The following is a 23,565-nucleotide window of genomic DNA, read 5'->3' as shown; positions in this document are numbered from 1 at the left end:
TTCTTTTCTCTACCATAAGCCGCATCCAACATCGTTTTAGAGAATTTGGTAGTACGTCCAACCGGTCTCACAACCGCACATCACGTGTAACCACACCAGCCCAGGACCTCCACATCCGGCTTCTTCATCTGCAGGATTGTCTGAGACCAGCCACCCAGACAGCTAAGGAAACTTTGGGATTGCACAACTGAATAATTTCTGCACAAACTGTAAGAAACCGTCTCAGGGAAGCTCATCTGCGTGCTCGTCGTCCTCACCAGGGTCTTGACCTGACTGCAGTTACGCGTCGTAACTGACTTCAGTGGGAAATGCTCACCTTCGATGGCCACTGGGACGCTGGAGAAATGTGCCCTTCACGGATGAATCCCGGTTTCAACAGTACCAGGCAGATGGCAGACAGCGTGTATGGCGTTGTGTGGGCGAACGGTTTACTGATGTCAATGTTGTGTACATACAGCCCAATGGTGGCAGTGGGGTTATGGTATGGGCAGGCATAAGCTACGGACAACAAACACAATTGCATTTTATTGATGGCAATTTGAATGCACAGATATACCGTGACGAGATCCTGAAGCCCATTGTCGTGCCATTTCATGTTGCACAGCCCTATGTCGCAAGGATCTGTACAAAATTCCAGGAAGCTGAAAATATCCCAGTTCTTCTATGGTCTGCATACTCACCAGACATGTCACCCATTGAGCATGTTTGGAATGCTCCATATTGACGTGTATGACAGTGTGTTCCAGTTCCCACAAATATACAGCAACTTCACACAGCCAATGAGTGCGACAACATTCCACAGGCCACAATCAACAGCCTGATCAACCCGCAGCAAGGTTCCAACATCTCGTGGAAAGCATTCCCAGAAGAGTGGAGCCTGTTATAGCAGCAAAGGAGGGACCAACTCCATATTACTGACCATGATTTTGGAATGAGATGTTCAACGAGCAGGTGTCCACATACTTTTGGTCATGTAGTGCATCTGTAACCAACAGATGCATATCTGTTTTCCCAGTCATGTGAAATCCATAGATTAGGGCCTAATACATTTATTTCAATCCTTATATGAACTGTAACTCAGTAAAAGCTTAGAAATTGTTTCATGTTGCGTTTCTATTTTGGTTCACTGTAGACGCACTGACCTGGCTCAAAATGAAGGTAAATATTCATATCGGAAGGTTATGTCTCCGTCAAGTGGCTAAGAGGCTGGGATGCAGACATATGCAAGAGTAGGTGTGTGTCTGTGTAACACATGGGGATGTGTGAAACTTACACCTCAGCCTGAAGAGTCCCCACTTGCGCCACCGTATAGCTGGCTTTTCACGTGGCGGGACTGGAAAGACACTTTGGGAGGGCGGTCATGTGTGCTAGAAAAAGACAAGGTCCTGAGTTTGAGCCTCAGTGTTGGACGAATCAGAATGAAGTGGCACTCACTAAACAAGCAGTGTAATGTCCTTTACATGGTGTGCTTGTGTGTTAGAGGCAGGTGCTCTTCTCCACCCTCTTAGCAAAAGCAATCTGGTGTGACTCACGCGGGTGAGGCGCTGGTGTTCTATTTAAAAGTCAGGGTCCCTTTTCTCATCAACGCTCTGAATTAGAGGCGCAACCTTTATGCTCCAGCTCTCTCTCCTTAGCTGAGCGCAGTAACTGTGCTTAGAAACACAGTGTCAGGGACAACATGCAAAAAACAAATACTTTGTCTTATAAATAGCATAGTAGCATTACCTATTACCTATTACTTAACCTTTCTAATGCTGTAATCAAATCCAGCCATATGTCTAGAGGTATTATAACTGGTGATAATATCAAGGGGACCTCAGGAAACCTTTTTTTTTTTTTCTTGCAAGACACATTATCAGTCCACGAAAAGGCACACAAACCTTCACATGACGTCCGTACACACTGCTTGCATGAAAAGTCTCAATCTTCCAAATACATGCCAAAATTAGTCTACACAACATCATTATCACCACCACCACCACCGTCATCATCATCATAAGTACCGGTCATTACCAGGAGAGGGCGGCTGCAACTTGGCCTGCTTCCTGTTGTCCCCCCCAGTCCCAGTGTTGCTGTCGGCCGGCTGGTCCTCTCCCCGCTCCACCTTACACTCATAGGCAAACAGGTACTGGATGTACTGCTTCTTCAGAGAGCTGGCGGAGCTACTGGAGGTACCAACACTCAGACTAGTGGACAGCTCTCGCCACTTCTTGTTCTTGTTCACCTGGAGGGGAGAGGATGGAAGGGAGGAGAGGGGGGATGGGGAGACAAGAGACAAGAGACAGGAGACAGGAGACATTAATACAATGGCATGTTAGTCCGCTGTATGTACCCTGGCTTGTAACTGCTAACCAGTTGCTTTGTCCCACTTCAAAGCGACTACCAGATAAGTGATATTGACGAGTCTAATCAAACACATCAAAAGTGTATAGCGCAACATTATTTCTGTCCTGCAATACATGAGAAAAACACTTTGCAGTGTCTATCAGTCCTGTAAGACACAATGAAATGAACTCAGTGGTTGTCTCTCACCATGGCCAGGCCCCCTATCTCCTTGACCACCATGTACAGTCTGTAGAGGTCCAGGGGCTTCTTGCCCACGGCAGGGAGGTGGGGAACAGGTGTACCCCTCTCCTCCATAAAGGACAGGTAGCGGTCCACCCAGCCACGCCTCTCCGGCTCCCCACCCATATCATACAGACGTGTGATTTGCTCGTTAGTCATGGTGGACGAGTTGGGCTTCTGAGTTCGGAAGAGATGGAGAGATATATAGAATTAGCTCCAACCTTGCAAACTGGCACAACTACTCACATCAGTCATCATACTGAAGATAAAAAACAACAACAAATAAAACATTGGAAGATATTGGTTGGGATGTAAAGGAAGAGTGTCACATACAGGGCTGGAGGGAGTCTTTGGCCAGACGGGGCTGCTGATGCTGTCACTGTCATCCCCATGGTAGGAGGACAGGCTGGCTGGGCTGGGGGACAGGGGAGAGGGGACAGGCATGGCACCAGGGGTGGTGGGCTGGGAGACACACTGGGATCCACTGTAGCCATCCTGTAACATACACAGAGAGAGGGAGAGAGCCCTGTGGTGAGTGTTAGTGGTGGAGACAGAGTGGAATGGATTCTGTTTTTCCTATTGCTCTGTTCATTCCTCACCCATTCCTTCACCCCAAACACTACCGTGTGTGAACAAAAAGTGAGTATGTTCTAAAAGGCCCCCTTGCGATTAGCTGCATGCATCAAAAACACTCAGCAAACCAGAAAGAGAGACACAGCAAGAAAGACCACTCAGAATGCAGGGAACAAGTCAAGTGCTCTGTGTACAGGTAGGTATGTGTTTGAGCGTTTCAGTGACAGATTGCATATGTCAGCAGAACCATCTCTCTCTCGTAGAAAGCCTCTGGTTCCCCTGGTCTCTCTCACTCTCTCCCTCGTCTGCCAGGGCAGGGAGACTAAGGCCTTGTCTTGTTACTACAGAGTACAGACACATCATCTCTTAAGGGAGCTCTGGGGGTCTTCACACAGCTCAGACTGCCTTCAATAATTCAACACCCACCACTACTATCAACAAAGACTGGGCTTTTCACAGAAATGATGGGGGCAAAACCAAAAGGCAGGAATGGAAAGAGCCAAAGTGCAAAGCTGTTGCTGAGCTGAGCTTCATTTGGGAGAAGTGAGCAGTCAGCATTATAGTGGGTTGGGCTGTGGCGAGGAGTGAAAGCACAGTGTGTGTGGATGTGTGCAGGATTCTAAACAACCTCTTTGCAGTTATAGCTGCCAACACATCAAAAGGAACAGATATGATGACAAAAACAAATCAAGAGGACGTTATGAACTGTAAGTGTTGAACAAATGATTAAACATGGCAAGAAAACATATGCTGCATATGCTAATGCAGCATATGCTGATCAGATGCCTTTGGTTCATTAGTGAGTGAGTGAGAGCGAGAGAGAGGTTGTACCTTGGGTCTGGGAGGTTCATTGGTGGGCATGCTCTCCTCCTTGCCATCCATTTTCTGCTTCCCAACCGGAGTCGCCATCACATCCCCAGCCATCCCGATGGGCCCTACACAGAAGAAAATGGAGGGAAGAATCAATTAAAGATTTTCACACATTTTAAAGTAAATTTCCAGTGTGTACAGATTTCTATGAAATATGACCTGTTATTACTTACAGTACAAGTGAAAGTTTTCCTTCAAAAATGTTTTATTTAAGTATGTTTAAAAAGCTGCTTTTCTGTGTTGAAATGGAGTGGGCGTACCACAACAACAGAAGGGTGTGGGCGTATACCGGTCATAAAAAATATAGATCGCTGATTGGCCAGCTCATCCTCCTCTAGACCGCTGATGGCCAGCTCATCCTCCACAGGAGTATGACATCATACTCTATGAGGAAATAGCAAAAAATAAAAATAAACGGTCTGTTTGAGATACAAGTTTGAGGTGTTTTTTTCTCCAATTTATGCTTTGACCACAAATACGCGAGTATAGAACGAGTCAACAACATTATCTGGGCATAAGTTAACAGAATATTCAATTTTAAAAGTGAGATTTGGACAGTTCATTTAAAAGGCATTGGTGCAACATGAGTGAATTGCCTCTCTGGGATAATAAGGACTCTACTCTGTTCTGGCATTGGTGCATCATGAGTGCACCAGACAAACTTTTGAATGAAACATATGAGTGCATAATGAATGGATGTTCACACCTGGGGGTACTTGGTCTATCCACAGGGGGTACTTGGTCTATCCACAGGGGGTACTTGAGAAGACTGATGAGACCATAGGTCTACTGGTTAAATGTACATGAGGGGGTACTTCAGGGCTACTCCGGGCAGAGCTAAATTCAGTTTGTGCGACAGTAACTGAAGAAGTTTGGGAACCACTGGCCTAGTGTATGAGGAGCAATCTTCACATAGCATGTACATAAGGAGTTGATGGGGGTATTAGTCATTGTAGCCATTGTGCCACATCTTGTCTCTGAAATGCGTGCACACAGAGCCAAATGATGAGCTGTTCTGAAGCCAAAGAACAGTTCTGGATAATGGAGAAAGTATTATCAAAATGACTGTCTCTCTGGGGAGATGGAACACGTCCTTTCTATCTCCAAGGTCCTGTTCCAGGGATTCTTCTCAAAAGGAATAAAGGCTAAATAAACGAAGAAAAATGAAGAAGGCATTGCTTGAGAAAAAAAAAATGAGCCTTTAAATGAAAAGCCATTGCACTCTCTCGGCCTTGCTGACTATATATCTTACGCTTTTGTCGAAACATTGAATAGGTATTTCAGCACCACAAATATAAATTCTGCTCTCGCAATGTTTATGAACTGGTAGACGTAAAGATGATATTAACATTTTTGATATCTTAGGTAACATCTTTCAAAAGTTCTTGGTAGAAATGAATAATATATTGAAGACTACTTTCCGAGTGTGGACTGAATAAGCATTTTCCTATTGAGAAGAAAGTGTCCCTACATGCCAAGAGTCCCAAGGTTTGTCCCTTTATTTCTCAGCTCGGCGCTCAGCACTATGTGAAACTAATAGCTTTTTACCAACCCCAGGGGCAGCTGAGATGAGTTTTTAAGAACCTTGGCACTCTAATTCATTTGAAGTCTTCCAAATGTCATGCAGCCTGATATTTAGTTTTGTAAGGCTGAGCAGAAAGCTCTTTTCATATAGAGCCTTGCATTCTCCGAGGTGTGTTTAGCACAATGTGGAGGGGTGAAGGGCAAGAGAGAGCAGGAGAAAGGGGCACACTGCATTAATCTGTTCTCAGGAGGGCCAACGTACCAAGAAAAATAACAGAACAGAGCTGTCTGCAGGAAATAAAACATCTTCAGAACAGTAACCAGCTCTGTATACAAAATAAAAATACAGAAATGTCACATTTACATAAGTATTCAGACCCTTTACTCAGTACTTTGTTAAAGCACCTTTGGCAGCGTTGACAGCCTCAAGTCTTCTTGGGGATGACGCTACAAGCTTGGCACACATGTATTTGGGGAGTTACTCCCATTATTCTCTGCAAATCCTCTCAAGCTCTGTCAGGTTGGATGGGGAGCATCGCTGCACAGCTATTTTGAGGTCTCTCCAGAGATGCTCGATCGGGTTCAAGTCCGGGCTCTGGCCAGGCCACTCAAGTTCATTCAGAGACCTGTCCTGAAGCCACTCCCGCATTGTCTTGGCTGTGTGCTTAGGGTAGTGGTCCTGTTGGAGGTCCTGAGCGCTCTGGAGCAGGTTTTCATCAAGGACCTCTCTGTACTTTGCTCCGTTCATCTTCCCCTCGATCCTGACTAGTCTCCCAGTCCCTGCCATTGAAAAACATCACCACAGCATGATGCTCCCACCACAATGCTTCATCATAGGGGTAGTGCCAGGTTTCTTCCAAATTGGCACTTGGCATTCAGGCCAAAGAGTTCAATATTTTCATCTGATCAGAGAATCTTGCTTCTCATGGTCTGAGAGTCTTTAGGTTCCATTTGGCAAACTCCAAGTGGGCTGTCATGTGCCTTTTACTGAGGAGTGGCTTCCGTTTGGCCACCCTACCATAAAGGCCTGATTGGTGGAGTGCTGCAGAGATGGTTGTCATTCTGGAAGGTTCTTCCATCTCCACAGAGGAACTCTATAGCTCTGTCAGAGTGACCATCAGGTTCTTGTTCACCTCCCTGACCAAGGCCCTTCTCCCCCAATTGCTCAGTTTGGCCAGGCGACCAGCTTTAGGAAGTCTCCAGAAGTCTGGGTGGTTCCAAACGTCTTCCAGATCTGTGCCTCGACACAACCCGGTCTTGGAGCTCTACGGATAATTCCTTTGACCTCGTGGCTTGGTTTTTGCTCTGACAACTGTGGGACCTTATATAGACAGATGTGTGCCTTTCCAAATTATGTCCAATCATTTAAATTTACCACAGGTGGATTCCAATGAAGTTGTAGAAACATCTCAAGGATGATCAATGGAAACAGGATACACCTGAGCTCAACTTCGTGTCTTATAGCAATGGGACTGAATACTGATGTAAATAAGGTATGTGTTTTTTTTATTTTTAATACATTTGCAAAATGTCTAAAAACCTGTTTTCATTGTGTCATTATGGGGTATTGTGTGTAGATTGCTGCGTTTTTTTTCCAATCCATTATAGAAAATATGGCTGTAATGTAACAAAATATGGAAAAAGTCCAGGGGTCTCAATACTTTCCGAAGGCACAGTATATATTTTTTTATTTAACCTTTATTTAAATAGGCAAGTCAGTTAAGAACAAATTCTAATTTTCAATGACGACCTACCCTGGCCAAACCCTCCCCGAACCCAGACAACGCCCGCCCTATGGGACTCCGATCACGACCGGTATGTGACACCGCCCGGTATTGAACCAGGGTCTGTATTGATGCCTCTAGCACTGTGATGCAGTGCCTTAGACCGCTGCGTCACTCGGGAGACACTGCAACACTCTCCTTCTTGGTCAAATAGCCCTTACTCAGCCTGGAGGTGTGTTGGGTCATTGTCCTGTTGAAAAACAAATGATAAGCCCAAACCAGATGGGACGGCATATCGCTGCAGAATGCTGTGGTACCATGCTGGTCAAGTGTGCCTTCAATTCTAAATAAATCACTGACAGTGTCACCAGCAAAGTACCCCAAACCATCACACCTCCTCCTCCATGCTTCATGGTGGGAACCTCACATGCGGAGATCATCCGTTCACCTACTCTGCAGCTCACAAAGACACGGCGGTTGGAACCAAAAGACTCACATTTTTACTCGCTGGTCTAATGTCCATTGCATGTATTTCTTGGCACAAGCAATTCTCTTTTTATTGGTGTCCTTTAGTAGTGGTTTCTTTGCAACAATTCAACCATGAGGCCTGATTCACGCAGTCTCCTCTGAACAGTAGATGTTGAGATGTCTGTTACTTGATCTCTGTGAAGCATTTATTTGGGCTGCAATTTCTGAGGCTGGTAACTCTAATGAACTTATCCTCTGCAGCAGAGGTAACTCTGGGTCTTCCTGTCCTGTGGCGGTCCTCATGAGAGCCAGTTTCATCATAGCGCTTGATGGTTTTTGCGACTGCACGTTCAAAGTTATTGAAATGTTCCACATTGACTGACCTTCATGTCTTAAAGTAATGACGGACTGTTGTTTTTTCTTCTTATTTGAGCTGTTCTTGCCATAATATACCACCCCCACCTTGTCACAACACAACTGATTGGCTCAAACGCATTAAGAAGGAAAGAAATTCCACAATTAACTTTTAACAAGGCACACCTGTTAATTGAAATGCATTCAAGGTGACCACATCATGAAGCTGGTTGAGAGAATGCTAAGAGAATGCCAAGAGTGTGCAAAGCTGTCATCAAGGGTGGCTACTTTGAAGAATCTAAAATCTATTTTGATTTGTTTAAAACATTTTTGGTTAATACATGATATCATATGTGTTATTTTGTAGTTCACTATTATTCTTCACTATGACCCTTGAATTAGTAGATTTGTCCAAACTTTTGACTGGTACTGTATATATTTATTTTTATTCTATTTATATTCTTTTTTTTGCTCTGCATCATTGGAAAAAGGTTTGTCAGCAAGCCTTTAACGGTAAAGTCTACACCAGTTGTATTCGACGCATGTGATACATAACATTCAATTTGATTTGTTGTTGGAAGTCTGTCAAACTGAAGGCTATAGAAGACTCAACTTAATCTCACAACCATTTTAGACAATTGTTCACTACTTTGGTTGCTGTTGGGTACCTTGTTGGCCTGCCCAGGTCTTACCTGAGGGTGGCATATTGTAGGGTGGACCCTGTGGCGTGCCCATGCCTGAGTTGTTGCCCTGTGACTGGTTGATGGGGGGCACAATCTGGTTTATGCCAGGGCCTGGGTAGCTGCCCTGTCTGGGACACAGAGAGAGAGAGACAAGAGCTGGTTAGAGAGGAAAGACTGGACTCAGCTACATGGTGTGGAGAGCAATTAGTTGGCTTTTGACATGGTAGTAGAAAAGACTCCGTAATAGATTAGACTTTCTGCCTCTATTGCAAAGCTATAAGGCCATGCCAGGTAGAGGATATGCCCATACATTTCAGTACTGTATAAACCATCATCCTGAAAATGTATGGGCGCATTTCGTAGAAAAAAACAGAATCTCTCTTTAAAAGCAAGTGTGTGTGAGTCACAGCCGAATAGAAAGCTGTTTCATCCTCCTATCCTTCCTCTCATCCCTTGCAAATCCCTCACCCCTCCTCTCCTCAGCCCTCTTCCCTCCTTCCCTCCTCTCCCCATGAAGTCATAATTTAACTAATTAAGGTGTGCTTCTGGAAAGGATCATGTTATTTGTTGCTATGGCGACGGCTGAAATCAATCCCGTTCTTTTCTCCTTGCCTCGTCGCATCACGGCGTGTTGGGAGGACATCAGAGGGCTTATCAGCAACCTGCTGAACCAGCGTCACACACAGCAGACAGACGGTCACTGTCACTGCTCCATACCCTGTGCCCTGTACAATGCTAGCTCTGAACCAGCCCTGTAACAGCCCTGTACCAACTCAACAGACATCGCACCAGGATGGATAGCAGTTGGAACATCTCTACTTCCTGCTGGTCCAAATAATCCCTTGGATAACGAGAGAACAGGAAAAGGAGAGTGAGAGAAGTGGCAGAGGGGGGAGAGAGAGAGAGAGAGAGAGAGAGAGAGAGGGGTAGGAGTACAGAAGATCCCCTCATCTGTTGTGGATCATTTCCTTGAAGTGGTGAGAGAGTAGAGCAGACTAGAAAGGGTATTTAAGGAACATGGAGTAAAGGGTTGACAGGAATAGTAGTAGTAGTATCAGTATCAGTAGTGGGGGTAGCTTTGTGTTAAAATGCCACACTGACAAGGTCATAGTAATTGCCTTTCTGTCTGGAGGGCAATCCTACATCCTACATTCATCTCAACACTGTGATCACAAGGACAATAAAACAAAGCAAACTCTCAATCCGGATTTGTGTCAGTCAGTCAAAAGATCTGAACTTCCCCAAGCAGAGGAGGACAACAATGTATTGGATGTGTGACAGTGACTAACCAGGCAGAAGGAGGGATGGGTTTGAGATTATTGGGAGGTTTATCATCTCACAGATGTAATTAGTCATAGAGCATGTGTGATGATACATATGTAATCCCTCTATGGGCCTGGGCTCACAGGAAAAAACATGGCTCACAGACAACAACATACACTGATATCCATCAAATCCTGCCTGTTATAGACTGTTTTCTTGGCAGCACTTTATTTGACAGTACTGTTTTACGATGGGATTTGCTGGGTATTTCCAAGGAAATAATGTGGTATCATTGGGTACTTTCTGTTACTTCAAAGAATTCAACACAATCGGTAGCTAACATGGTGACATTGCCACCTCGTGTCGGAGTATATCGCTTCAGTTCCGTAAAGTGCTATTTCTCCCTACTGCACCCACAACCTACATCGCCCCACATACAACAAAAATCCCAGCGCCAGTGCTGACGAGAATAATGTAATAAAAAACATCAACAACAACAAGAAAGTGGAGTTCGACTGTGGGGCTAGTCCATTATTACAAATTCATGTAATAAAAAAAGCCCATTAGGAAACACTTGATGGAGGGAACGCAGGCCGTTTAATCACACTTAATGTATGCATGTGCTGCTATCAAAAAAGGCACAGCACATTTATCTTGCTCTCGGGCACCTTCGCTGGGGGAAGAAAAAAACCTGTTGCCGCAGAGAACGATGGGAAAGCAGAAAGGGAGGGAGAAGCGGAAGGATGGAGAGGGAAAGAGAGGCGAAACGCAGCAAGAGGGGAGTGGGAGAAAGCGAAAAGGAGAAAAATAAGAGGGAGAGGATAACTGGAGAGATGAGAGAGCAGAGAGAGGAAAAGATAGTGAAGAGAGAGGGAGTGTGTCCCGGGTGAGACTGTGGGGGGCGTATTTCCAGCTCACAGCGCAGGCTGTACCATCCAGTTGTCATTGTAGCGTAATCATTGTATCGTGAGCTGAGCTAGCTGTGCTAGGGGACGGTTGAGGGGAATCTGAGCTCCTCTAATTGAGAAGGATAAAACCCAGCCGCACCCTCTATTGTTTTTTATCTCTCTCTCTCTCTCTGCTTCTCAAAAAGATACTGCTGATTTGACACTGCTTTCAATTGAATCTGTGAGCCAGCAAGTTGTAACATGAATATGGCCAGATGAAGTCAGGAAAAACTAATAAAATAAACCATAAAATGTGGATTTAGTTTTAGCCCAGAAACAAGATAGGCAGAAAACATTACTACCAGCGCAAACCATTATGAGTAATGCTCTCATGGGGTGTTAGCCACATTTAGAGCCTCTTGAAATATTCTGAGGGAAATAATATGTGCTTTGAATCACTTCAGCAGATAAACAGATTAGTAATCACTGTTCTATTTAAATGACTAGCCCTGTAGTCAGTCCCAGTCCCAGTCCCAGTCCCAGTCTTGTCGCCCTCCCTGCCTGCCTGTCTCTCTGTCTCCCCTCATCCCCCTGCATGGAACTCTGCTGTCTGTCCTTAGTATTCTGTCCACATGTGTGAAGGACATCTGAGGAGGCCTGTCTCTGAGCACGGCTGGGGAGAGAAAGGGAGAGAGGGCCGTTGCCAAGGGCTGCCATGGTTACCGGGTGCCAGACAGCCAGCTGCAGTCACACACACAGCTCCATGCCAGACCAGCACTACAGTGCCAGTGTCAAAGTCCCCTTCCTGCCTGTCCACTGCAAACATTCACTGCTACAACAGGGAGTGAATTCTGTGTGGCAGGAGAAAATAGGGGTACTAAAGTACTGCCACCATCCAGACCCTATCATTATCCAGCCCCACCACCCCCCATCAACCCTGCCTGGTGAGAGGAGAGAGAGAGAGAGGAGAGAGAGAGAGAGAGAGAGACCCATATCTATGCTTATTTATTTTATCTTGTGTCCTTTACCATTTGTACATTGTAAAAACACTGTATATATATATATATAATATGACATTTGTAATGTCTTTATTGTTTTGAAACTTCTGTATGTGTGATGTCTACTGTTAATTTTTATTGTTTATTTCACTTTATATATTATCTACCTTACTTGCTTTGGCAATGTTAACACATGTTACCCATGCCAATAAAGCCCCTTGAATTGAATTGAATTGAATTGACAGAGAGAAGAGAGAGAGAGAGAGAGAAAGAGAGAGAGAGAAAGAAAGAGAGAAAGAGAGAGGGGGGGTCTGCATGGTGTAGTCAGTGGGAAGGTATGAACAATATGAATTATATATGGACACAATCTGCTCTCAAGGAAGCTCCCTCTCAGCCACAGCTTCATTCCAAGCAGCCAGCTCAGCTCAGCCTGCCTACCTGACTCAACCCAAACAGAATCAAAAATAAAACAATGAATGAAAGGACAGCCTTTTAACATATTAAATCCTGAGAAAAGCCCCCCTCCCCCTTACATCAAACAGTTCTGAAGGGAGAGAAGCCATTTATTAAAGCCTAGCTGGAGCTGATGCCAAGGCTGCCTGTGAGCCACAACGCTGGCGGCAACAGCAATGCATTCTTGACATTCAAGCAGCTCTTATTTATTTAGTAAATTTACTTACTAAGGAGGTCAGAAATGAATTATTTGGCGAGGATTTACCCCTAAGCGCTCTTCTCTCTCGCTTTCTCTCTTTCCATTTCTTTAATTTATTTTTCTTTTAAGCATGCTTTTCTCTAAGTGCTTATTTTCTACAAGCCGTTTCTGTAGCTCCAGGGACAGCTACCAAAGTCATTTGAAAAAGACTTTCTGTCTTCAGCCAACAGAGCCAGGACAACACCTAGCTTCCTAATACTTACTCTCTGGTTCTGTTCGCCAATTCCCAACACCAGTGTTCACTCAAGAGACTTTACTCCTATTTCTAATCATTGATCCAAACCAAGTCACAAGTCGTGCAAAGGTATCATCTCAACTCAAAACCTCAACAGAACCCGATTCAAACCCAAGTGCCTTTGATAGACGTACATTACTGACAGCAAGTTTACAGTCTTTAAGATACAAACATAATATTATTCTAAATGTCAGCCAATCAGACCAAGTATGGGTGTTTTGGTGATTTGATCATGAAAATGGGAAATCATGTATAATTCAAAGCACTTAAGGGAACATCTCTGAGGACTGAGGAAAGCACTAGCGAGCATCCCCATCACACTTATCTAGATGTAATCATAGATCCTCTCCAGCCACAGGATATCATAGTGGCCTTGCTCTGCTCGTTCGACATTCTTTTCACTCTGCGTAATGAATCTGGAGTAGTCGAGCCCAGGGACAAGGTTCAGGCTGTTGGCCGCTTGTTTTCAGACAGACAACAAGAGGTTTAAATGTTTCACAATGCTGCTCTCCGATCAGAATCAGGACTATAAAGGAGTAAACACTAAACACAGTGATTCAGAGCCTTCAGCTCGCTCCAATTTCCCCTTAATCTCCCTCAGCTGTTCAGAGGACGAGAACAAAACAGAACAAGGGTTGAGAAACAGAGATAAACAATAGGAGATGTGGGGGGGGGGAGGTCCACAATCCTCCTAAATCGGTCCCCCTGCCTTCCCTTCCTGTTTTCTCCATGGCAACACCATGCACGTGCAGCCGCAGAGCAGGGGGCTGTCAGCTCTCTGCCTCCTCAAAGTCAGCTGGAAGAGTCAGTAGAGCTGCCCTCTAACACACACACACACACTCTCTCCTTCCCTCTCTGTTTCCATCAGACAGCACTAATTGCATTCTCAGCCAGCCTCAGACCATTTTTTTTAGTCTACCTTTATTTAATTAGGCAAGTCAGTTAATAACAAATTCTTATTTTCAATGACAGCCTAGGAACAGTGGGTTAACTGCCTTGTTCAGGGGCAGAATGACATATTTTTACCTTGTCAGCTCGGGGATTCAATCTTGCAACCTTTCAGTTACTAGGCCAACGCTCTAACCACTAGGCTACTTGTAGACCATCTCCACATCTAGGGACGAACTGAGAGACATAAAGTATTTTCATACAGTGTCTTTCTATGGAGGGGGACCTAGTATTCACAGCATGTATGTAAGTACAGTTGAAGTCGGAAGTTTACATACAGTACATTACGTACATTTAAATTCAGTTTTTCACAATTCCTGACATTGAGTAAAAATTTCCTGTCTTAGGTCAGTTAGGATCAGCACTTTATTTTAAGAATGTGAAATGTCAGAATAATAGTAGAGAGAATGATTTATCTCAGAAAAAAATTCACCCAACTTATTGTGGGAAGCTTGTGGAAGTCTACCTGAAACGTTTGACCCAAGTTAAACAATTTAAAGGCAATGCTACCAAATACTAATTGAGTGTATGTAAACTTCTGACCCACTGGAATTGTGAAATAATCTGTCTGTAAACAATTGTTGGAAAAATTACTTGTGTCGTGCACAAAGTAGATGTCCGAACCGACTTGCCAAAACTATAGTTTGTTAACAAGAAATTTGTGGAGTGGTTGAAAAACGAGTTTTAATGACTCCAACCTAAGTGTATGTAAACTTCAGACTTCAACTGTGTGTATGCTATATTATGGACTAGTAGAGCAACTGGAAGAGACCATTTCTGAAGGCCTGGATGAGTGGGTGATGAGAAAGAAAGAGGACAGGGCTGAGGGAGGGAGGGAGGGGGTAACTGTGCTGGAAGAGGGTACAGGTGAGGATGACAGAAAAACTGTGGTGGAGTGGTTAAGAGAGTCAGTTAGGCAAAGACAATGCCTCCCACCCTCTCCTGCCAGCCTCTCTCACCGTGGGCCTATGTCTGGGTGTCTAGTAGAATGGCAGTGGAGATTGACAGGCTTTGTGATTTGCCCCAGCAGTATGCATCATGTTGTGCCACTTCTTATTGACAGTGAAGATGTCTGTTAATGGCTCCTTCAGCATTTACATAGTCTGTCTGCAGCGCTCTCCTGACCATTAATCACAGTGTCAACCAACGCAGACACAGACAGGATTCTCCAAATGCCAACCGGCCCCATGATGCATCACCATCGACCATGGTGGGCGCTCTCGCCACAGAAAAATGCATGTTAACCAATTCAACATGGAGAGGGATTCATTTGTCATTATTAACACGCTTGGGGATGATGCTGACTCTCTGTTTCACTCTCAAAAGAAAGCTACGTAAGGGAACTTTTTTGTTGTTGTTTGTTTTGGATATTACTTATGAGCGATGTCGAGATTCAACTGAAACTGGCAGGCCGTTGTCTATAGTTCTATTTAGAGTTCTGATATCCCACCATGAGATGAATGGAGCACTGTGGTGGTCATCAAAAAGTTATGGCTGGCCTCTGAACAAACTAAACATAATGAATCTCAAGAGGTTGAAACCTCCAGATTTGCTCAAAACAACATATTGCTTGGGGGTTGAAAGGGAGTTTAAAAAGCCATGCAAATTTAGCAAGAGTTGTCAAAAGAAAGCTAAATACAGGTTAGCAGTTATGCAACCAGTGAAATCCCTCATGAGCAATTTCAGCCAGTGACGCTATCTTTGGCCAGATTAGTTTAGGTGTCAGGTAGGTGCAATATCACCCATAATGAGCATCAAATGAGCACATTTTCAGGCTGAACAGTGGCAGGTTAGGGTTAGTGGTTTGGAAATGGTGCTTGGTTGACCTACCCGTGTTGCTGAGAATGAGGGGTGTTGTAGTTGGGGTGTGGAGGCTGGAGAGGAGGAGGAGGGGTGGGGGTGGTGGGGAGAGGGGGCAGGGGACTGGGTCCAGAAGAGGTGTGGAGGGCTGGGGACCTCACATAGGGAGGTCTACTGCAGAGGGAAACAAGAGTTTGAGGGAAAGGGCTAAACAAACGGCATTAATTCAACCCAAGGAACACTGCAGTGAGGTGTGGTCAGTGCCTACCCTGTGAAAATGAATAAACAATTATTTTATATATATATATATATATATAAATTATTTTTATATATATATATAAAATAATTGTTTATTCATTTTCACAGGGTAGGCACTGACCACACCTCACTGCAGTGTTCCTTGGGTTGAATTAATGCCGTTTGTTTATATATTTATATATATATATATATTATCAATAATCATTTTGTCATCATGTTTTTTTCTCCATAATAAAATCTATTTCCCGAACTAGTTCTTACTACCCACATCTGCAGTGATCTGGTACAGTACACAATGAGGCCAGGGGAAAGGCAGCCTCGCTGTGTGCCTTTCTCCAGCCCTTGAAACTCCAAACTCAATGCAAGGCATGACTTGCGCATGCGTGTTTCTACCATATACTGCCAGCTAACGGACCCCAAAAGGCAGGCAGAGAGCTTAGCTGTCTTTCATGTGGCAATATGTCCCATTCACTATTGCACTCAAATAATACAGATGAATGCGTATTGGAGTGAAAAAAGTCATGGGACAGGCAGGAGGAAAGGCCGGGCTCGCTCCTGCCTGTGGACGTCATCAGCCGCCTTTTGGCTATTACGTTCATTTTACTACTAGTTAAAGTAAGCTGATCAGAATGGCTAACATATTGCATCGGAAACAGTTTTTAAAGTTGATTTTCTAGCTTAACCGGGGGTGATAAGGAATGGAAGACCAACACCTGAGCTTAGGAACCGACATCAAAGGAACGGACAGAAAATAACACGATCATTTCAATCTGATTGTTATCAACGGAAAGACTGGCTCTGTGGCTGCGCTGCGAGCAGCCAACTCTACTGCTTCCCGTCTGCTGTTCTCCACCAGCGACAGCGTGCGGACAAGAGACAGTTACTGCCTATAGCACTCAACAAGCATGTGAAATCGGTGTCTCACATCCAAAGCCAGATAGCTCTTAAGACATTTGGCAGCTCACGGATAGATCTGGCATTGAATGAACAACGGAGATTGAGCATCAGCATGCACAAGGCCAAGGTAAAAGAGAACTGTGAGATTTTGAAAGCCCTAGCTAATTCATGCTACACATTCTACCTATTGTAGGAATTTTCAATTACACTGACGTGCACTTCCGTGTTCTGCAGAACAAAGTGATGGATATGAGTTTCTGCAGCGACAAGACTTTGATAGTTTCTATGAGTGATTTGAGCAGAAATGCAATGAACTGGGCCTGGCAGAAAGCGAAACTCGTAGTAAACGGGGTGAATTTACGACATACTGGACAATAACAATGTTCAGATGAGAGCCAGGTTTGAGCACTTTGGTGAACTTAATTTCCTTGGCTTAGTGACCTGGAATAAAATCTAAACAATGTTACAAAATTTGACACCAGCAAACGAGAACCTGTCCAAATATGCCAAGTATTCATTAGACTTAAGGCTGATCTTGTTGGATTGTACAGTTCACAAATGGAATGAGACAAATCCCAGAGGTGACAAAGTTAATGCAGCTGGTCCTCACTATACCAGCCACAACAGCATCCGGGTCAAAAAGGACGACTTTCATCCCTTGCAAACATCTCCATCGCATCGAGAACGAGATACTTATTATTATTTATTTTTTGTCACTTTTTTATTGGTATTTCCTATCACAGTTACAGTAAACAATGTTTGAAATACATTACATTACATCTTTAATCCACACATGAGAGGGAGGAGAGGGCAACTTCCACAAAAGTAAAATCAACCTACTTGCCAACAAAGGCTACACAGTCAGATGTGTATTTTGGTAGTGTTATAGTATTTTTATATATATATTTTATTTCACCTTCATTTAACCAGGTAGACCAGTTGAGAACAAGTTCTCATTTACAACTGCGACCTGGCCAAGATAAAGCAAAGCAGGAGGAATGGGCCAAAATTCACCCAACTTATTGTGGGAAGCTTGTGGAATGCTACCTGAAATGTTTGACCCAAGTTAAACAATTTAAAGGCAATGCTACCAAATACTAATTGAGTGTATGTAAACTTCCGACTTCAACTTCTGACTTCCACTTCCGACTTCCTAGTAAACATTTCCTTGGCCCAGGCTACTGTTGATTGCGAAGATGGAGGCCTTTTTAATTGAAGTAAAACAAAAGTTAAGAGTATGGTGAAAAGCCTACAAGGCAGGGCTCCAGACTGTGAGCATTTAGTCACATTTGGCAACCCTTTGACTTGGCTGTGCAGGAAAAACATGTATTGGATGCATCGGTGCGGGCTGCACATTCATTCACCTAACTAAAAACGTGCTATTTTTTAGAAGGCTAAAACCATGATTTGGCCAAACATTAAAGTACGTTATCTTCATGAATCCTGTAATAAAAGTGTCTGCTTGCCTGCCCCTGTGCCTGTTAGGCTGGGGCCTGCTGCTGTGTCGAGCCAGCTACTCTTTCTTTCCCGGTGGAAAGAATGCTCAGGTAGAAAGAAAAGTGTTCTGATTGTATCACATTTTTTAAATCCAATTGCTGGGAAAACACAGCTCTCCTGTTGTCACAGATGGGGATAGGATGTTCTCATCTTTCTGTACGTATACTTTTTATTGCTCAACTCTCAATTATGAGCTCAATAGCAACTACAAAGAAATTTGATATGGCTTTGAGATACGAAACGCGAAATGCACATTGGCCATTGTGATTGCATATGGATCGAAAGGGGGGGGTAGGCAGAGTGGACAGTAAACAGCATACCTCGATGACCTGAATAATGGCCAAGTCTACCTTGTTCCCTGCTTGTCTGAATCGCTTGGAAGTAACGAACACAATTCCTCCAACACCTATCGGAAACTGCTAAGCTACACTACATAACCAAAAGTATGTGGACTGGACACCTGCTCGTCGAGCATCTCATTTCAAAGTCATGGGTATTAAGATGGAGTTGATCCCCCCTTTGCTGCTATAACAGCCTCCACTATCTTGGGAATGCTTTACACTAGATGATGGAACATTGCTGAGGGAACGTGCTTCCATTCAGCCACATGAGCATTAGTGAGGTCGGGTACTGATGTTGGGCGGTTAGGCCTGGCTCGCAGTCAGCGTTCCAATTCATCCCAAAGGTGTTCGACGGGGTTAAGGTCAGGGCTCTGTGCAGACCAGTCAAGTTCTTCCACACCGATCTCGACAAACCATTTCTGAATGGACATCACTTTGTGCACAGGGGCACTGTCATGCTGAAAGAGGAAAGGGCCTTTCCCAAACTGTTGCCACAAAGTTGGAAGCACAGACTCATCTAGAATGCCATTGTCTGATGTAGCGTTATGATTTCCCTTCACTGGAACTAAGGGGCCTAGCCCGAATCACGAAAAACTGCCCCAGACCATTATTACTCATCCACCAAACTTTACAGTTGGAACTATGCATTTGGGCTGGTAGCGTTCTCCTGGCATCTGCCAATTCCAGATTTGTTCGTCGGACTGCCAGATGGTGAAGTGTGATTCATCACTCCAGAGAACGCGTTTCCACTGCTTCAGACTATTCTCAATTGAATCTTGTCTGGACTAATATGTCAAATTAGTTTCAATTTAGAATGGCACATTACCAAATGGGCAGGAACAGGGGCAGGGGAAAAGACATCCGTATGAATAGCCAATAGAGGCTGCCTTCCCACCGGTTCCTTTCTTCAACCATGCCTGGTAGGCTACTCTCCAGTTAGTTCACTCCAAGCATCAGCCACTGTTTGAGGAGCATGCCTGACTCTCGCTCTGCGATAGGCGATATTCCGTCCAAACTCTGTATGCCATGGGCTCTCTAACCCTGTTCCTGCAGCTACCCAGTGCTTAATTTTGGAAACCAAGTAACATGTTTTCACAACGAAACATATTAAACTGTTGACAGCCCCTCTCTGCGCACTCAAGAAAGGAATGAAGGAGAAAGAAGAGGAGATGAAGACACACAGTGGTGAGATTTTGTAACTAAAGGTTATGAGTCAGCCTATTAATTATGAAAATATAAAAAATGCCCTTTTACTAGGCTATTCAAAATAAAATACAAATTCACTATGATTGTAGGCTAACCATAAGCCACCCTGCACAATCAATGAACCAATAGCATTGCCTAGGCCTATATATTCTCGCCTGGACTTATTAGTAGAAAGATTGGAGCATAGCATAAGGTAAACACTCCACCCAGTATGCATAACAATACAGTACACACTCAAAGACAATTACTCAAATTTGCTTAATTTTGGAGAATAGGCTAGACCAATTGTGTACGAAAGACATAAGGACTTTTCTTAAAATTGATCACCACAGTGAGGTGAGTTTTAAAAGTAAGTTAGGCCTACTGTTTTGATGAGAAGTGTTTGATGTGATTTTAGATTTCATTTGTAATTCCACAGAGTGGTCAGAAGAACAATAGAGCCCTGAATACCAGACCATCAGAACCTGATGGAGGAACAATAGAGCCCTGAGTACCAGACCATCAGAACCTGATGGAGGAACAATAGAGCCCTGAGTACCAGACCATCAGAACCTGATGGAGGAACAATAGAGCCCTGAATACCTGACCATCAGAACCTGATGGAGGAACAACAGAGCCCTGAATAGCAGACCATCAGAACTTGATGGAAGAACAACAGAGCCCTGAATACCAGACCATCAGTACCTGATGGAGGGACAATAGAGCCCTGAGTAACAGGCCATTAGGACCTGATGGAGGAACAATAGAGCCCTGAGTAGCAGGCCATTAGGACCTGATGGAGGGACAATAGAGCCCTGAGTAACAGGCCATTAGGACCTGATGGAGGAACAATAGAGCCCTGAGTAGCAGGCCATTAGGACCTGATGGAGGGACAATAGTGCCCTGAGTAGCAGGCCATTAGGACCTGATGGAGGGACAATAGAGCCCTGAATAGCAGACCATCAGAACCTGATGGAAGAACAACAGAGCCCTGAATACCAGACCATCAGTACCTGATGGAGGGACAATAGAGCCCTGAGTAACTGATGGAGGACCAGCCCTTAGCAGGGACCTGATGGAGGGACAATAGAGCCCTGAGTAGCAGGCCATTAGGACCTGATGGAGGGACAAGCCCTAGTAACAGGCCATTAGGACCTGATGGAGGGACAATGAGCCCTAACAGGCCATTAGGACCTGATGGAGGAACAATAGAGCCCTGAGTAGCAGGCCATTAGGACCTGATGGAGGGACAATAGATGCCCTGAGTAGCAGGCCATTAGGACCTGATGGAGGGACAATAGAGCCCTGAGTAGCAGGCCATTAGGACCTGATGGAGGGACAATCGAGCCCTGAGTAACAGGCCATTAGGACCTGATGGAGGGACAATAGAGCCCTGAGTAACAGGCCATTAGGACCTGATGGAGGGACAATAGAGCCCTGAGTAGCAGGCCATTAGGACCTGATGGTCATTAGCGATTTGGGTACTACTAATGCATGTCCAGAGTGCATTATTTTAATTCAGTGTGCATAACAGGAGATTACTATGAATGGAATTGTACATGGAATTTTACTGCGGTCATGACTCATGACCCCGGTGTGGTGGTAATATGGTCACCGCAACAGCCCTAGCCCAGCTACAACGATGATTTCCATTAAAGAACATATCCGATGTAAACATATTGATTGGTCATGTGATAATGAACTAGAATATACTGGTCAAACGTTTTAACTGCCCCCCCCCCCCAAATATATTTTAAACTTATTGGCGTGTGCAGACCACCTTCCACCAAAAGTGTGTTTTTATCAGTTTAATAACATGCTTAGGGAATGTGATTTTGGGATAGAGGTCATCTTAATGGGAGATTTTAACATTAATTATGAAAATCCTCAAACGGATCACTAATACCTTTGACCTTACACAGCTATGACTTTTTCTTCTAAAACACAGATTAATCTGGTGTTCAGTAATAAACCAGCGAGAGTGACAATCATTCTGGGCTGTCTGACCATAATCTGACATTCATAGCCAGAAAGCATTCTAAGAACAGGTTTAACTTCTCTACTGAACAGTTTTTACCTCTCTACTGAACAGGTTTAACTTCTCTACTGAACAGGTTTAACTTCTCTACTGAACAGGTTTAACTTCTCTACTGAACAGGTTTAACTTCTCTACTGAACATGTTTAACTTCTCTACTGAACAGGTTTAACTTCTCTACTGAACAGGTTTAACTTCTCTACTGAACAGGTTTAACTTCTCTACTGAACAGGTTTAACTTCTCTACTGAACAGGTTTAACTTCTCTACTGAACAGGTTTAACTTCTCTACTGAACAGGTTTAACTTCTCTACTGAACAGGTTTAACTTCTCTACTGAACAGGTTTAACTTCTCTACTGAACAGGTTTAACTTCTCTACTGAACAGGTTTAACTGAACAGGTTTCTCTACTGAACAGGTTTAACTTCTCTACTGAACAGGTTTAACCTCTCTACTGAACAGGTTTAACCTCTCTACTGAACAGGTTTAACTTCTCTACTGAACAGGTTTAACTTCTCTACTGAACAGGTTTAACCTCTCTACTGAACAGGTTTAACTTCTCTACTGTTAGGAAACCGGATCAGCTCAGGATACCTAAGGCTGAATTAAATTATTTGAATACGCAATTAAGAGAATTAACTGGAATGGTCTTCTGTCCTATACAAATGTGGAAGCTGACAGTCAGATGTTTCTATCCACAATCCAGACTACAATAAATGCCTAAAGAAAACCAAGTCCAAACCTGGCCAAAAGAGCATTCTTCCTTGGCTAAATAGAGAAATCTGGAAACTGATGAAAGAACGAGACCATGACCTAAAAATAGCGCGGAAGTCCAAATTAGAGCATGACAGACATAGGTTTTTACCATGTTGAGAAATAATGTGATGAAAGAAATCAGACAGGCCAAGGCCAACTTTTTTATCAACATAATTGGTGAAGCTAAGGGAAATTCAGACCATAGTAACACTGCAAAAAGACTACAAATCAATGTGAATGGCAGTTTAACACAGGATGCAGGCAAAATAGCAACAGCGTTCAACTCATACTTTGTTGACTCTGTCAAGGTACTGACACAGAACCCCTGCACTGGTATATTGGGCTCAGTGACAGTGTATGACACTCAATCTGTCTTCACCATAAGGGAGGTTTCTGAGTCAGAGGTGAACAAGGTGATTAGCTCACTAAAGAACTCTAAAGCCAAAGATGTGTTTGGGCTGGACTCTACCTTTCTTAAAAACTACAAAGAGTCACTCACTGGCCCCATTACTAAGGTCACCAATACATCTATTGGTCAGAGGGTGTTTCCAAGGGTCTGGAAGTCGGCCATAATAACACCCATCTTTAAATCAGGTGACCCTGCTGACGTGAGTAACTACAGGCCCATTAGTATAATACCTGTTGTGTCGAAGGTTACTGAAAAGTGTGTAGGAGAGTAAACGATGGTCCACCTCAGCAACAGCCCCTTCACAACCCACGCAGTTTGGCTTCAGAGCAAACCACTCCACAGAAACGGACAAAGGGGATGTTGTTGGGGCACTGTTTATAGACCTAAGGAAAGACTTTGATACTGTTGACCATGAGGGTCTCATCACTAAAACTGTCCAAGTTCAACTTTTCCCCGGATGCAGTGAGATGGATGAAATCATACCTCGGGGGCAGAACTCAGTGTGTCAGAGTGAGCAATGACGCTACTGAGGCAGCTATCTATGTATCAGAGGACAAGCTCCAGGTGGTGTCCAATTTTAAGT

At 44.1% G+C, this 23,565-nt stretch overlaps 1 protein-coding gene across 1 annotated transcript in view; it reads right to left on the bottom strand.

The window, feature by feature from the left end:
- Positions 1-23,565, bottom strand: part of LOC135525999 (AT-rich interactive domain-containing protein 1B-like) — a 230,430-nt gene that overhangs the window by 11,454 nt on the left and 195,411 nt on the right. Inside the window, 6 exon segments of the mRNA XM_064954001.1 lie at positions 2,014-2,224; positions 2,533-2,742; positions 2,899-3,060; positions 3,970-4,073; positions 8,771-8,889; positions 15,635-15,778. Coding sequence (XP_064810073.1) covers positions 2,014-2,224; positions 2,533-2,742; positions 2,899-3,060; positions 3,970-4,073; positions 8,771-8,889; positions 15,635-15,778 — 950 coding nt within the window.

The sequence above is a fragment of the Oncorhynchus masou genome, chromosome 32, assembly GCF_036934945.1.
Source record: "Oncorhynchus masou masou isolate Uvic2021 chromosome 32, UVic_Omas_1.1, whole genome shotgun sequence".
In the NCBI taxonomy this organism is placed as follows: Eukaryota; Metazoa; Chordata; class Actinopteri; order Salmoniformes; family Salmonidae; genus Oncorhynchus; species Oncorhynchus masou.
This window is presented reverse-complemented; position numbering and strand designations above follow the sequence as displayed.